Raw genomic sequence first — 16,076 nt, forward strand, 5'->3', positions numbered from 1 at the left:
GTTCCAAACTTGAGATTAGGGATGTAAACGGATCGGATACGGATCGGATGTGATCGGAGCTGGATATTCCCTGGCCGAATACAGATACCTCTAAACGGATTCGAATTTTCGACCATCCGTTTACATCTCTGCCTTGTGTAACCCGGACCTTCCTCCCCCTAGCGGATACAATTCACTCTCAATCCATATCTCTTAGATCATGATTCTCTTTTCATCATATTCTAGAATCAGTTGAATCTTCAAAAACCCTCAAAATCATTATTTACTTGATTTTTTATTAGTAAGTATTCCGGTTTTTTTTCGGACAGATTTTAATCGGAGTATTCAGATTATTTTCCGGATATCTCTAAACAAATACGGATGTCCCTAAACAGATATGGATTTGGATTTCAGTTATCCATTTACATCCCTACTTTAGATCCAGGACCATTAACTAATGGGTGGGCCAATTTTGGTTCGTAAATGGTTCCAAGCTGTCCAAATTTAAAAAAAAAAAAATTCCCTAACACATGAAAGACACTAATTTCAATCACACAAGATATGCTTTATTTTTATTTTTTTCAAATCATAAAAGATAGAACTAATCTATATTACCTCTGGTTTTGTATTAATTAATAAGTAGGAACACCACCACCATCATAAGTTAGGATTAGTTTAAGGTATGTTCTTAATTTTACATTCCCAAATGGACCTTTAAATTTACAATAAGATCTTTGATAACATAGTATACAAAACAAGTGGTACCAACCAAATTTGAAAGACTGAAAAAATAAGGTTTGACCTTAGCTCACATGACCTTAAGTCTTAAGTATTAAATAATGGGTTTTTTACAATTACCACTCCAAAATCTTTACTATCTATTATTACCCCCCCAAAAACTTTCAAACAATTGTTACCCCCCTCTGATACATATTAACCACTAACTGACCCCCACCGTTACATTTCCGTAACGATGGGGGTTAGTCGTGACAGTGTGCCATTGTCACGAATTTTTTAGGACCAAAATACCCCTTTGGGGTGGTAATTGTAAAAAAAAAAAAAAAAAAAAACCCATCACCGTCCTTCCTCTCATTCTTCTTCTTCCTCCTCTGCAACCCCAAAATTGCATTCATCAAATCATTGTAAAAAACCCAAAAAAGAATTTGAAGTCTCTCATCGACGAGCAGAAAGCCTCCGATCTTGGAGCCTTCGAACTATTTCGGCCTTCAGTTGATATTAACCGTCTGATCTAGTTCTGACAGAGAACATATGTCGGCGAATGGTTAAACCAATTTTTTTTTTCTTTTTTTCTTTCATTTCATTGGAACCCTAAAATGTTTGCAGGTACAGCAGCCACTGCGACTGCGATGTTCTCTCACTTTCGTCTATCTTCTGCAATAAGAACTACGTGAATCTTGTAAAAATTCCTCTTCTTGGATATTACGGAGATGAGAGATATCGATCACACTTATGGTGATTTTTTTTTTCTCTCCCCCGTGAAGTTAAGCATCTCAATTCTTTGTTTTTCAATTCCGTTAGGATGTTTTAATGGTGGATTTTCAGGTGTAGTTGGAAGCGATCATTCGGTATATCTCATAATTTATTCTTGTTTATCTATTTTCTCTATGTTTAGTAGCATAAGAAGAGTTACACAATACTGAATCGCTGATACTTGTGCTGTTTTTGCTCCGATGATTTCATTTCTCTGAGCATGGGAGTATGTGTAGAATCGTTTGAATTTGAAAAAGAAACAGGAAAAATCTGCTCTGCCCATTCTTAAAACACTCAAACAAACCCAAATCCACCTTTCTAAGTTCAAGTGACTCCGAAAACAAATAGAGTAAAGAAAAAACTCTATTTTTTAGGTACTGGTAATTCTGTAACTAAAACCCTGTAGAACAGTCTCCAGCTGAAATCCCCAAATCTGATTTCAGAAACCCTAAAGAGATTTTCTAAACAAAAGCCAATAAATACCAATCCGGAAATGCAAAGATCTGAAACTCTATGTTGTCGGGCTTGAGGATCCTTGTCGTTAAGGTTTAGGGACAAAGAACCAAAGTTTCTGCTGCTGCTCAAGAAGGCACTTGAACTACCTCTTCGCGATGGGTTGAAGAGAGAATCAGAGGAGAGGAGTCCGAACTCTAAGCGGGAGGAATCTTTGAATGGGTTTTGTTGTTTTGGGACGAAGAACAGAGTATCTTTGTATTTCAGGTTCATGGTAGGGGAGAGCATGGATAGACCCTGCGGATCTTGCATTTGATCACCCAAACTTTCTTTGTTCAGCAAGGACGGTTTTGGGGTTGCAGAGGAGGAAGAAGAAGAAGAAGGAGAGGAAGGACGGTGATGGTATTTTTTATTTTTTTATTTTTTTACAATTACCAACCCAAAAGGGCATTTTGGTCCTAAAAATTTCGTGACAACGGCACACTGTCACGACTAACCCCCATCGTTACGGAAATGTAACGGTGGGGGTCAGTTAGTGGTTAATATGTATCAGAGGGGGGTAATAGTTGTTTGAAAGTTTTGGGGGGGGGGTAATAGTAGATAGTAAAGATTTTGGTGTGATAATTGTAAAAAACCCTTAAATAATATATAGGATTAGGATGTGAGTTTATTTCGGTTCCAACGGTTCTTAATTGATAAATTTGGAATAGGACCAATAACTTATCGGCAGATGTAGAACCAGACCAATAGGCTATTGGGTGGATCAGTTCCATTTCTGGTCCAAAATTGACACACTTTAACTCATTTACACCAGAGGGGAGGAGGGGAATGATAGGAAGTGAGAGAAGGAGGGGGGCACACTCACACACCCATGTGACAGGAATCGATCCTAAGACCTCTTGGGCACCTGCACCACATCAAGGCAGGGAGCCAACCGTTAGGCCAAGCCTCGATTCACTAGCCTACAATCTTGACACAGAAGTCAGAAACAAAGATTCAAATTGGGTGGTTCTTATACTGGATGTACAATCTTCTTGTGAGATCTCGTTCGTTTTATACTTCTAAATTCTAATCCATCAATCCTCCTCATCTCCTCATAGAATTTAGGACACTTTTCCTCCACCTATAGAGCACGGTTCACCCACCATCCTAGGGTTCACAAATCCCTCCTAAGGTTTTAGTATGTTCCAAAATACCATCGCGATACCCATTTCCACCATCTCCTGCCCCTTGATGAATGGGATCCCATTCACCGTGGGTGGAGGGAAACTCGGTCCTAGAATTTATATATTAAAAAATGGGAAGCAGTTCTCTATGGGGGAGTGCAAGGGCCACGCGTGCATAACATCCAATGAGAGCGCAATTTGGCATCTCAAAGGATAGGATTTCTACCTTTCATGGGGGTAGGACGGTCATTTTGCCCACCACTATGTCTGGGTATGGCCTACACCCCCCCCCCCACTAAGAACATTTTTCTTAAAAAAAACTCTCCTCATGGAAAAGATTCCTTTCTATTGGTTTTCTATCATAAGAAAGTATTTCTATTTGGGAGGGGAGTGTGAACCCTACATCAACGAGACCAATGAGAACACACGCAGAATCATCAACATGGGTGCTATTTCTGCATTTCATGGGAGTGGGTCAGTCATTTTGCCTACCCCTGTGCCTGATGCAGTGTGCATTCTCCCGAACTGGGCTCTCTTTCCCTTCTAATTTTTAACCACCGGCTGGGTACCAGCGCCCACCATATGTCTTGCTCCTTACTTTTTTTTTTGAAAAGACTCTCTTGTCCTCATGTGTCTAACGCTGTGATTGGTGTGTCGCTGGCGGCTTTCCTTTTCTTTCACCACACCAAGACTAGCAATAACTGAGAAACTGAGAACTCCCATGAGTTTCGTGACTATCGTCTCGAGTAAATTTTTGGTGTGGATTTCGCAAAGGAATCTCCGTTCTCACCCCAAATCCTCTCTCTGTGGCTCCAATTCCACCGCAAGATATCGTCCCAACATTTCCTCGTCTGTCCTCTCTCTACCAGAATCAGATAGTAGCCCCTCCCCTCTTATAAAGATTTAAACCCCGACTTCACTTCTTGTTTTCTTCTGTTCCTTGATTTTCTTGATGTACAGAGATAACCCATACCTTCTTGCCCATGATTACGACCTCCATGGATTAATATAGACTGGATTTCTTATCCCACCTGCAAACACAGAACAATGCGTACTTCTGCTGTAACTCAAGAACGCATTCTTTTTTTCGATGTTTTATCCAAATGGGACTGTTTCTTCGATTCTAGAGGTTTTTGCAATCTGGGTTTTAATGGGCACTCTTCCATTTTGTCTAATTTTTTGCGCTGTGATGGATTCGAGAGTTTAGTTGGTGAGAAGAGGGAGAGGCCCAAGGTGGTTGCATCTTTGGGTTTGAGTAGAAGTGTGTTAAGGATTCAGAGGATTTGGAATAACTTCAATAGGGCTATTAGATTGCACTGTGAAAGGATCCCAATTGGGTTTGCCTCAGTTGGTGTGTCTTCGGGAGAGAATGGATTGGGTGATGATGGTTGTGGTGGTCTGGCCAAGGAAAGTTTTAACGTGAATGGTGGGGAGGCAGAGAATCCAAAAAAGGTGCTTATTTTGATGAGTGACACTGGTGGTGGTCACAGAGCTTCAGCGGAAGCCATCAAAGCAACCTTCAATGAAGAATTTGGAGATGAGTATCAGGTCAGTTCAACGAATTACAATCGGACTATGGTGTTCAATAACATGGGATTTATTTTACTATTTACTGATCATGCTCTGCGTGTTAAGAGTGTATGGCGCAGGTGTTTGTTACAGATTTGTGGACAGATCACACGCCTTGGCCCTTCAACCAATTGCCCAGGAGCTATAACTTCTTGGTGAAACATGGTCCCCTCTGGAAGTTGACATATTATGCGTCTTCTCCTCGTGTGGTGCATCAATCCAACTTTGCTGCAACTTCTACTTTTATAGCTCGGTGAGCCTCTGCTTCCTTCTACTTGCTGCCCACTCCTCACCTCTCAGTATTCTACTCAAAAGTTCTGTGTTGTGTACTTGTCAATAAATAGTAAATCATGTCTACTGATAGTACCTGAAGGAAAACATATGCCATTACATACTGCAATTTCAATTTGCTGCTTTTTTTCTAAGTCCCTGGATATTATTGCCTTTACACTCCCTTAAAATGCTAATGCCCAACGAACTCCAGTCTAAGGCCAAGTCTGACGAGTGCAAGAGTTGATTTTCACGTTTGCCCGACATCATACATATATTGTGCGTAGACAATATTGGCGCAGAATGAACCGTGACAAGTTCCACTTACTGAGTATAGTGCGATCTTAATGAAATTTGCAACTAAAATTTCAGTAAGTGCACGAAAATACTTGAACAATATTCTGCTAGCGGCAATTATTTTTGCTCATTTTTTCTCTAAATTTTTGCAAAACTGACAATTGTCAGGGTAGCCTGAGACCCTAGAAACTAGGTTCCCCATTGCTAATGTCCTTCAAAATCTCGAGCCATGAAAGAATGGTGAGACTGTGAACTGTTATGGGAGAAGAAGAAGAGAGAAATATACAAAGCAATGTTCATGGTATGAGTTATGACAACTTGGCTTTCATTGTTGTGGGATGGAACTCCATTCATGACAAAGATGGTATCTTCTAGCAAAGTGACAAAAAAGTGGTTTTGAGAAAAATAACAAGATTCAAGTGCAGTTTTTGGTTTTGTTATGTTCAGTTGGCTTTACTGTATAAAGTTTGTGTCCCTCTTTTTCCTCTAAAATCTTTTTTGGGTCATAATGAACTATAACTTTTCAAAAACATGTATGCTAATCCTTAGCTTTTCAAAAACATGTTGCAGTTTTTCCATTTTTCTTATCTTTCTGGAAGGATTTCACTACTTTTTTTGTAACTTCCCAAGTGAAATATTCATTGGTGGTATGAAAAAACACCTTTCTTTCCAGTTTTCTCTTCAAACTTGGAGAAGTAACAAACAAATAAGCTATCCATGATAGTATAACTGCAGTTACCTCTGTTGAAAGTTGTACATAAGGCTTTCAGGAATTGGTAATTCTCCATAAGTCTTCTCTCTCTCTCTCTCTCTCTCTCTCTCTCTCTAATAGTTAATTGTGTGACACTCCGTAACCCTTTTTAATATGTCTTTTCATGTTTGTGCATTTAACAGAGAGGTTGCTAAAGGGCTGATGAAATACCAGCCAGATATTATTATCAGTGTACATCCTCTTATGCAGCATGTTCCACTGCGTGTACTGAGGGCAAAGGGTCTTTTGGAGAAAATCGTGTTTACCACAGTGGTAACTGACTTAAGCACTTGCCATCCTACATGGTATGATCTCCTTCTGCCATTGATCTTCCCAGGTGTGGAGCCAGAAATTTTTTTTTTAAATTTTCGAGGGGGGGGGTAGATGTTCGGGAATTGCTAATAACATAATAGGTATCTAAATTTGCAATGGTCCTGCCTTGTACATATTTGACAATTCTAACTGTTGGATAGATAGGGAACCATGTGGATTGCTCATCTTTCAAATTTTGTAGCCAAACTCAATTACATGGCCTATCATGTACTTAACCTTTCCTTTATTACTATTAGCCATCCATATCTTTCCTAAAATTGACCTGTTGATTGTGCTATTTTAGTTCAATGCTTTTGGGCTAAAACTTACCACATAAGTCAAGGATTGGGTGGAGAATATGTTGTAAACATTTGGACTCAAGTTGGCTGCCATGTGGCGGATATTTAGGAGCATATAGATAGACTAATTGGGCATGAAGATTTAGAGTTAAGCATACTCAACTCAGCCTTATCCCAACTAAATAGGATTGGCTACATGGATCCTTTTTCTCCAATCAGCTCTATCTAAAGTCATACTTGTTATTATTCCTAAGCTATGCATGGCCTTCCTCACCACTTCTCCTAGAGTCATTTTAGGCTTACCCCTGACTCTTTTAGCTCCTCTAATCTGAATCAAATCACCACTCCGTATTGGAGCATTCAAAGGCCTCCGTTGCACATGTCCATGCCACCTTAAACAACTTTCTCGAAACTTCATGTATCAGAGCTACTCCTAAAGTAGCTCTAATTTGTTCATTTCTTATTTTATCTTTTCTAGTTTGAGACTCAAGCAGAAGCCCATAAAAAATATGGCAAATCAAACATAAGACTTTTTTTTTTTGTTATTAGTTAAAAATATGTAAAATGTATGTTGGGTGGGGGGAGGGGCATACATATGACACATTGGAAAAATTAGTGAGGGACGTGGAGGCACAGCATGCCATGGCCCCACTACATACATTCATGTAGACATAGGTTTGTCAACAGTTGGGGGGAGGGGGCATGCCCCCCTAGTCGCCCCCTGGGTCCACCACTTTATCTTCCTATACTGCCTAATATGCTTTGTAATTATTGTGCTTGGATTTTGTTTCTGTTGTGTTCAGGTTTCATAAGCTTGTAACTAGATGCTATTGCCCAACGATTGAGGTGTCAAAAAGGGCATTAAAAGCAGGACTTCAGCCTTCTCAAATGAAAGTTTATGGCCTCCCGGTGCGACCTTCATTTGTGAAGCCTGTCCGACCTAAGGTTTCCTTTCTTTCTTTTTGAGTACCATCATATGCTTTTCTTACCTGCCTTGTACGATATTTTGCTGTCACTGGCATAGTTTGAGGAGGGAACCTAAGGTGTTCTCCTAGCCAATAAACCAGGATCCTCATTTGGTGCTTCATTAAGGTTTGCTTCTGGTCAATAAAACTGTTTAAACTTCCTACTTGATTGGTCCCATTTTTTTATTAGTAGAAGAAATTTTTGACGTTCAAGATAAAATTCCAATATGTCATATATGAGATAATTGAAATAATTTGACTGGGTTGATTTTGGATTTGTAGACGACCTTGGATGGGGCTTACTGAATGTTGTTTCTTGCTCGATGCATGACTGCATTTGCTTTGGTTTTCTTTGACATTTTCCTGGTCTTCTGCCTTTTTCCACAGTGGTTCAGTATTATGTTATGCTTAATTGAAAGTATTATATTAACACCTACTTATTGCTCTTCTATAAATAGGTTGAATTGAGGAGATCGTTGGGAATGGATGAGGATCTTCCTGCTGTCTTACTGATGGGAGGAGGTGAAGGAATGGGTCCCATTGAGGCTACTGCTCGGGCACTTGGGAATACATTGTATGATGAGAGTAATGGTGAACCGATAGGTCAGGTTCTCGTGATTTGTGGCCGCAATAAAAAACTTGCCAACAAATTGCTTTCAATTGATTGGAAGATTCCTGTTCAGGTATCACCTTGATCTTACCTTCCATTTGCTTCCTTGACTATGCTTTTCTTCTTCAAACTCAGCTCCCACATTCCTTTTAGAAACAGAAATAACTTCAATTTCAATGTGCAAATAAAGGTGAGAGTGGCGCTGGTCAAATCTTGTCAACTTAACATAGAAATTGAAAAGCCTGAAGCAAACCAGAAGTTAAACATGATTTATTTAGTTGATTGCATAGTTGTCAAGGTGCCACCTAGGCAACAAGCAGGCCTTGATGTCTAAGGCAACCAGTTGCCTTATGTATCGAGGTGCCCAGTCCTATAAGATGTAGGAAGCATACCTTTAATTATGGAAACTACCTTGAATATGGTTCTTGTCTTGGGCACCTTAGCCTTGCCTTGGAGCCATGATAACTATGGTTGACTGGACCTGGAAAAGAGTGTGATTAACTGGTTTGTTTTTTGAAAAACCGGTGGGTGAAGGTGGACTTAAATTGGCCAGGCGAGTTAGGATACTCATCTTTAACCTGTCAAAGATTCAAAGGGTCAGGAGACTCAGGACCTTCAGGCAGGTTGACTGGATGAGTCAAGAGCTGTTGCCCTTATTTGCTATTATGCGGTTGGTTTTTTTTCTTTTGTGAACTTTGCTTTATTGTGAAGGAGATACTGTTTAAGGACAAGGGAATTGCTAGAAGCTTAAAATATTGTATTTTTGTTAGGGTTACCATATGTGCAGTTGCTTAGTTTGGTTGTAATAGAAAATTTCCATGACCATTTAGGTGTATATTAGAATTTTGCAATCCCCATCAAGGGGTAGGATATCAATTTGGGTGCTTCAGACTGATGTGTTGCTGTACATGCCTGTAGGGGAACAAGGCACATTGAGCATTTGTGCACATGCCTGTATGTGCATTCTTCTTTTTTGTGCAATAACTTCTCTCACTCGAGTACTTGAGCTCCAATTTTCAGGTGAAGGGATTTGTCACTAAGATGGAAGAATGCATGGGTGCCTGTGATTGCATTATTACGAAGGTAATTTTCATGTGAAGGTGGATAGACCCTTTTTCTGTTTGCACTATTGTCAATGTTCTAACTGTAATTGATAAGCTGGTATTGCAGGCAGGACCAGGGACAATTGCAGAAGCTATGATACGGGGTCTTCCTATAATACTCAACGATTATATTGCTGGACAGGTAATTAGGGTTTCTGCAATATTATATTCTCTTGGTGTTAAAGCAAATAAAAAGGTCTTGCCAATTTTGGCCGTTGGTTTTAGTAACGTTATAATAGTAAAAAGAGGTATATGACATGGAAATAATGGAGGCAATATAAATTTTCATAATTGTGGATTAAACAATAGGAAAGGACACTGGAATTTTGCAAAATGATAAATAGACATCAGGCATGGAACATTTGCGTAAATTATGCTCCCACAAACAATGCATAAGACAAGACCTATTTTGAATGGCCTATGCTGAATTACTTTTCTAGGATCATGAGAATAATAGCTACGTATCCCTATATCAATATTTACTTGTTAATCTGCAAATTGCATTCTATTAATATATACAACAAGAAGGAGGAACGCCAAAGTCTACAACCCAAACGTAAAATTGCATAGAGGAACAGATCACAGTGTTGTAAACGTATACTGTCCCCAAAACATAATCTTGGGCAATCAACACCCTGTTTAGCCTAATCATCGGCCATCTCACTGCACTCCCTAGGCTGCAGTGGCAAGAGATTTGCCTGGGAAGCAAGATAAAGGATTTTGACTGCATCGTTTAGCTAAATGAGTGCATGAATCTCAAAGGTCTTTCCCATCTGTGATCCGTTGGATGATGTTGACTGCATCTCCTTCCACCAGGATTTTGTTGATGCCAGCCTTCAGCACCACATCCAAACCCACCTTCAATGACATCGTTTCTGTCCTAGTGGAATAAGCTTCACCAATCTGAAAAGCAAAGCTCTTTTTGGGTTGGGGAGGATTGGAAGAGCTGAAGATGGGATTGGATCCCAGGCCTGGGGAGGAAGCCACCTTACCAATACAACACGCTGGCTCCTTATGCAACTTAATTGTAAGCTAATTGAGGAGGTTAATACCATTAAACCCATGATTTTGACTTGAAATTTCCATGACTGTCATGAATAGCATTTCACTTCTTTCATTAGAAAATTCTGATTTTATACTTAATCTATCCAGTATTCATGATATCTATAATTTTTCCTTTCTGTAAATGTTAACCCATGATGAAACTATTAGTATAATAAATAGCATTTGTCATAGGTGTTGTTGAAGGAGGAAGATGAGTATGCATGTCAAAATGTTTATATGATAGAGAGATGTAAGAAATATCTGGACATTTAAAACCTAGTTTTAGCTGTCATTGACTTTTGTAATATTATCTAATCTAATTGCTGATTTTTTCTGTTTTCCTTTTTGAATTTGTTATCACTTGTGCTCGATTCTTAACTAACAAACTTTCATGAACTTCAGTACCACTAATGTACAGGCCTAATATCAATTAACTGATTTTCAGAAATGGGAAAAGAATGAAAGATGAGGATCCAACTACCCTTAAAGAACTAAAGCACACTTGCATAAACTTTTATTACTAACTGGACCTCTGAGAAGATAATCCTGTAATTTTTAGGAAGCTTTTGGTTAACAAGATAACAACCACGAGCTGTGCTTCATTGTATACCTGGTTTTATGAATAACCTGTGAAAAATCTGTCCTGTTTACATTCTCATTTACTACTGTGGTTTGTGAATATTATATTACAGGAAGTTGGGAATGTACCATATGTAGTGGAAAATGGATGTGGGAAGTTCTCAAAGTCACCAAAAGCGATAGCAAAAATTGTTGCTGAATGGTTTGGTCCAAAAGCTGATGAGCTTAAGGCCATGTCTCGGGATGCATTGAAGTTGGCTAGACCAGATGCAGTGTTTAAGATAGTTCATGATCTGCATGAGTTGGTGAGACAAAGAAGTTTACTTGTACCCCAGTATTCTTGTACAACTTAACCTTACAAAATTTGCCTTTTTTTTTAGTGATAAAATGCTCTTATGGGCAAAAGTAATTTCTGTGCCACAAATCTTATTGTTTCGTCCTGATATTCAAATAATGTTCTTATGTTCTGCTTTCCATTTCAACCCAAATGTGCTTTGATCTCTTTCTTCTGGAATGCAACTTGTGTTGGCTCAACTTGAACCTGAACTACGCAACCTTATACCTTGCCCTCCAGTCAGGCATACTGCTTCAGCTCATATTGTTGCAAGTGTTTTATTTCGCTTTGTGTATGTTTGTAGACTGGTGAGTTGAATGGTATTCTCTGCTTGTGGGTAAGAGCCACTTCACAATATCAAGTTTGGGAAATTAGCTCGGACCCAACCGGACTCATCTGACCTAACCTGGTTCAAATCAATGCAGATCCATCCTTTACTTGGATTGGGAAATGTAGCTAGGATTGCGCTCAGCTTGGATACTCTGGAAACCAAGGTTGTGTTGGCTAATTTGGTAGTTGGTTGAGCTTTAAACAATGAATTGTTCTTGAGTTGGTCCCCAATTCATACAAGCTGCACCCCTAACAGGCACTTGCATTCTATGGGGAATCAATATTGAGTTTCACATATTTTTTAGGACCTGAGTTTTCCTCTACGCATGGTGAATGGGATCCTATTCACTGAGGGGTGTGAGATGGCGGGAATAGGTATCGGGAGGGTATTTTGGAACATACCGAAACCCTAGTAGGGGTTTGTGAACCCTAGGATGGTGGTGGGTGAACCGTCCTCTATGGGTGGAGGAAAACTTGGTCCTATTTTTTATATTTTTTATTTTTTATTTTTGACAAATGTGATATAATGGATACTTTGATGACTACAAATAAATGCAATTTTGCTTTTTCTAAAGGACAGTTATTTCTCCCCACCCCCCGGGTAAGCTAAAAGTCGGTTCGAATCACAACTTTTAGAGCATCAAACAGTATCTCAATCATTTCTATTGGAAGTAAGCAAGAGTGCTTCCCATTAACTTGTATCTGGTCTATCTCTCTCTTCTGAAACTCTGTCAATGGAGCAGTGGCGGCAACAATAGCAGAGCAAGCAGACACCCGAATGTGTGGCACAGTCCAGCCGTTGGATGCCCCCCGGGCACTCCCTGGGTGCTGGGCTCCATAGAGAGAAGCCGGATCCGCACACGGCTGGACCAGGAAATCCTCAAGTGTGGTTTCTCCAAGAGCACTGAGTCATTGGACCTGCCATGATTTGCATTTGCATTTCCCTCCTCTTGCTGTACGGTTTCATTCTAAACCTCAACAACAGTTTTTCTGTTGGAGAGTCCCACTGAAATTCATATTTTCCAGGAATATTTGCAGTGGAGGGTGATGAAGTAGAAGCATTGGGGACAACCTGATTCTGTTCTACAATAATGACACTCTTCGCCAGATCATCCAAATTCCTGTTATTCAAGGGATTTCCCAATTCCCTAGCTGGTTCTTGCCTTCGCCGTCTCACCTCTATTGGGAGACATCATTGTTATAAACCCCATCTAATCCTACAACCATTGCAAGAATATCTGGGTAGAAAAAACCCCAATTCATTTTTCAATTTGTTCTTTTCATTTCATTATATCGATCCTAGCTGCAATCGATCTCCTGCTGATTTTCCTGATTTGAGATCGACTTTTACATTATCCTAAGATTGGCAAACTCCTCCTAGGTTTTAGTATTTTCCCCAAAATACCTTCGGAATTTCGGATACCCCTGCATGCATCTGAATCCGCCTCGATGAGTGGATTTTAACTCTAGCCTACAATTGTTTAATAACATATACGAGCAATATAAATCAAATAGATAAGCATATAGTTTCCAATCCAACCATCAAAGGTATCTGAATTTATCAGCTTAACTCCTGTCAAAATCAAATTCCCTTCAATTAGTTTCTGTATATGAACTGTTATTGAAAAGTTCTTTCTTTAATATGATCTTCAAAGCAAAGGGTCATCCACTGACTAGTAGATGGATCAAAGATTAAGAGAAGCTACTATTTGAAAACTATAAAAGTAATTCATTTTTGTGAGATAATTTGTAATATTAATGTCTCATATAGCAATACAATATCAATTACAACTTAAAGGTAACTGCTTGATTCACTTCCACAAGCACAAAACATAACTCTAGAGAATGATTAAGAAAATTATAATTCGGGAAATTGTATTTCTTTGTTTTCCCTATAAATTGGTAGTGATGGGGTTCTTGAATTTAGCTCCTGCCCTGCAATGGCGGGAGCTGGAGCGTCCAGCCCAGCAAAACCCCTCAAAAACAGGGGGTGGGGTGGTCATTTCACATGTGGGGCTCAGGTGGGACCCACCTGTGAAATGACCACCCTACCCTTGTTTTTGCTGTGGTTTTGCTGGGCTGGACGCTTCAGCTCCCGCCACTACAGGACAGGAGCCTTTTCCGGGGTTCTTGGGGTTATAGGAAATTCTTTATAAACATAGAGAGGTGTGAGAAAAAACCACGTGTATCCTTACGCCATGGTTCTATGATTGTTTCTTTTTTCTGTTTGGTTTTGTTTTTTGGCATCGTGAGTAGGTTTCTATTTCTACACTTCTTCCATTAAAAAAAATAAAAAATGTAAAATTCCCTTTGCTGGCCATTTCAATCTGCTCCCACAAAATGAAATTAATATTTTATAAATCTTCTGGTCAAACTTTTCGGTTCATTCAACTTAGATGGTGAATTCTTCTTTCATTCGTGATCGGGCCAATTTGAATTCTTAACCCATTTAAGGAATTTCAGCTAATATCCATTTCAAAAATTGGTCTAAATTGGTAGAAACGAATGAAAGAACTAAAGAGGGTATTTTTCCTTCTTGATTCAAGTTACTTTTCTCTTAGAAATTGTCATATTGTCAATATCCCCCTTGATTCGTGGGATAAGTTTTAATTCAGAGATATCATAAAATGAGGATGCTGAAATGGATGAATGATAAAACTAGAAAAGATAACTTAAGGAATAAACATATTAGAACTAATTTAGCAGTAGCTCAGATACATGATAAGTTGCTAGAAAGTCATTTGAGGTGGTAAAGGCATGTGCAACAGATGCCTTTGAATACTCCAGTATAGAAGAGTGATTTGATTTAGATTTTTTATGGTAAGAAATTGATTTAGATTGATGAAACCAGAAAAGCTAGAGATAGGCCTAAAATGATTTTAAGAGAAATCGTGAGAAAAGATATGCATAGTGTAGGACTAGTAATAACTATGACTTTGAATAGAACTGAATGGAGAAAAAAGATCTATGTAGTTGATCCCATTTAGTTGGGATATGGTTGAATTGGCTTAGTTGAATTGTATATTATACCATGTCCTACTATTCTTGCGTCATTCTTAGTCAATATTTGGATCGTTATGGAAAACATTTAATAAATGATGTGTCATATGATTTGAGTTTTTTGGTATAGAAACTTAAGAGATGACTAATTCACATGGTTGTTAGCAGTAGTTAGAAGTGGTCTATAGGAGGTAATCTCAGATTGTGTGAGCGATTTCTAGTGGAGACTGATTATAAAAAGCTTGTAACATACATCAATGGAACATTTCTAAATATTCCGTCATATATGTAGCCTGTCATTGGGAATATATTGCACTTAAGTGTCTTACTTTGTTTCCTATAATTTCCAATATGTTTCAAGGGAATTCAACATGTTAACTTATTTTTCAATAAGTAACAATAGTATGACCTAATTCTACTTTATGGTTGATGAAGTCTTATACAGCCATGTCAACTACGACCATGACAGATTCACAACAAATTCAGGATTGGTTTACTGCTAAAGAACTTTTCCCTTGGCCTTAGGAATGTTTTTCACTTTTGTTTGATATCTCCCAATCCCTCTCTTCCTTTTAGTCTGTAAATATTTTAAAACAACCTAGATCACTGATACAGTCTGTGGATAACTTAGCTAGACATGCTAGGATTAATAAGTCCTCAACTGACTGCTTGGATACTCTTGTTAATATTATGTTTAATTAAATTTCCTTTTATTCACCAAAAAAAAAAAAAAACTATGACCATGACACGATATTTTGAATAAGTTGACCTTGTTATAAAAAAATAAGGGTAAATTACACATCACCCCTTGATTTTTAAGCGAAACTCAGATCACCCCTTGATTTTTGAAAAAACTCAAGTCACCCCCTCTACAGTAACGGTGTTAGTCTGCTGTTAGTTATTGATATGAAAAGACTATTTTACCCTTGCACTAAAACATTAGAATTAAATTTACACTACTACCCTTCAAAATCCATGTTTGGATGTCAAGGGTAGTTTAGGAATTTAAATTTATTTAACTGGCTGACATCATCATTTAACAGTATAAAACTAACGGTAGAAACTAATTTGTCATATTGGGGTTTAAATCAGGGGGTGATTTGAGTTTTTTCAAAAACCAGGGGGTCATCTGAGTTTCGATTGAAAACAAGGGGGTGATGTGTAATTTATCCAAAAAAAAATCCTGGTCGTTTCAGATCAACCAAACACGCCGTAGAAATCCAACTGAAGAATCAAAGCTTTTTAAATGCCCAAATCTCTTAGACCCGCTCTCTGCAAAATTAAATCAAAACACCACCAGTGCACACCTTGAGTGAAAGAGCCATGGAAACTCCGAGTGGCTCCAAATCACTTCCCTAATCCCAAGAACTTTTTTTCTGATAAATCATAAATGACAGTTATGAATTCATGATAACGCCAACAACTGTCTCATGGGAAGGGTGATTTTGTAATTTCAAAATTACTTCAGTGAGCCATGTCAAGAGCATTGGGGTTGAGGACTTGATGTGAACGTTGAGACTGGGA

The 16,076-nt window shown here is 38.7% G+C and overlaps 1 protein-coding gene across 2 annotated transcripts; it reads left to right on the forward strand.

Annotated features, from left to right (window-relative positions):
* The first annotated feature begins 4,039 nt into the window (after positions 1 to 4,039).
* On the forward strand, positions 4,040 to 11,293 carry LOC122655935 (probable monogalactosyldiacylglycerol synthase, chloroplastic). 2 transcript variants are annotated; one of them, XM_043850326.1, is made up of 8 exons: positions 4,040 to 4,637; positions 4,739 to 4,911; positions 6,120 to 6,281; positions 7,391 to 7,532; positions 8,011 to 8,235; positions 9,183 to 9,245; positions 9,333 to 9,407; positions 11,002 to 11,293. In XM_043850326.1, the coding sequence occupies exons 1-8, from the start codon at positions 4,137 to 4,139 to the stop codon at positions 11,239 to 11,241; spliced, it is 1,581 nt and encodes a 526-aa protein (XP_043706261.1). In that variant the 5' UTR covers positions 4,040 to 4,136; the 3' UTR covers positions 11,242 to 11,293. The 2 variants fall into 2 exon arrangements, with proteins under 2 accessions (XP_043706261.1, XP_043706262.1); XM_043850327.1 differs by having other exon boundaries at positions 4,510 to 4,637; positions 4,725 to 4,911.
* Positions 11,294 to 16,076: the final 4,783 nt, after the last annotated feature.

Source organism: Telopea speciosissima, chromosome 3 (genome assembly GCF_018873765.1).
Source record: "Telopea speciosissima isolate NSW1024214 ecotype Mountain lineage chromosome 3, Tspe_v1, whole genome shotgun sequence".
Taxonomy (NCBI): Eukaryota; Viridiplantae; Streptophyta; class Magnoliopsida; order Proteales; family Proteaceae; genus Telopea; species Telopea speciosissima.

Excerpts from the sequence above, each read along its gene's own strand:
- LOC122655935 (XM_043850326.1), top strand. The coding sequence starts at position 4,137 with ATGCGTACTTCTGCTGTAACTCAAGAACGCATTCTTTTTTTCGATGTT. Across the intron at positions 9,246-9,332 it reads GTGATTGCATTATTACGAAG|GCAGGACCAGGGACAATTGC; the intron begins GTAATTTTCATG and ends CTGGTATTGCAG. Across the intron at positions 9,408-11,001 it reads ACGATTATATTGCTGGACAG|GAAGTTGGGAATGTACCATA; the intron begins GTAATTAGGGTT and ends ATTATATTACAG.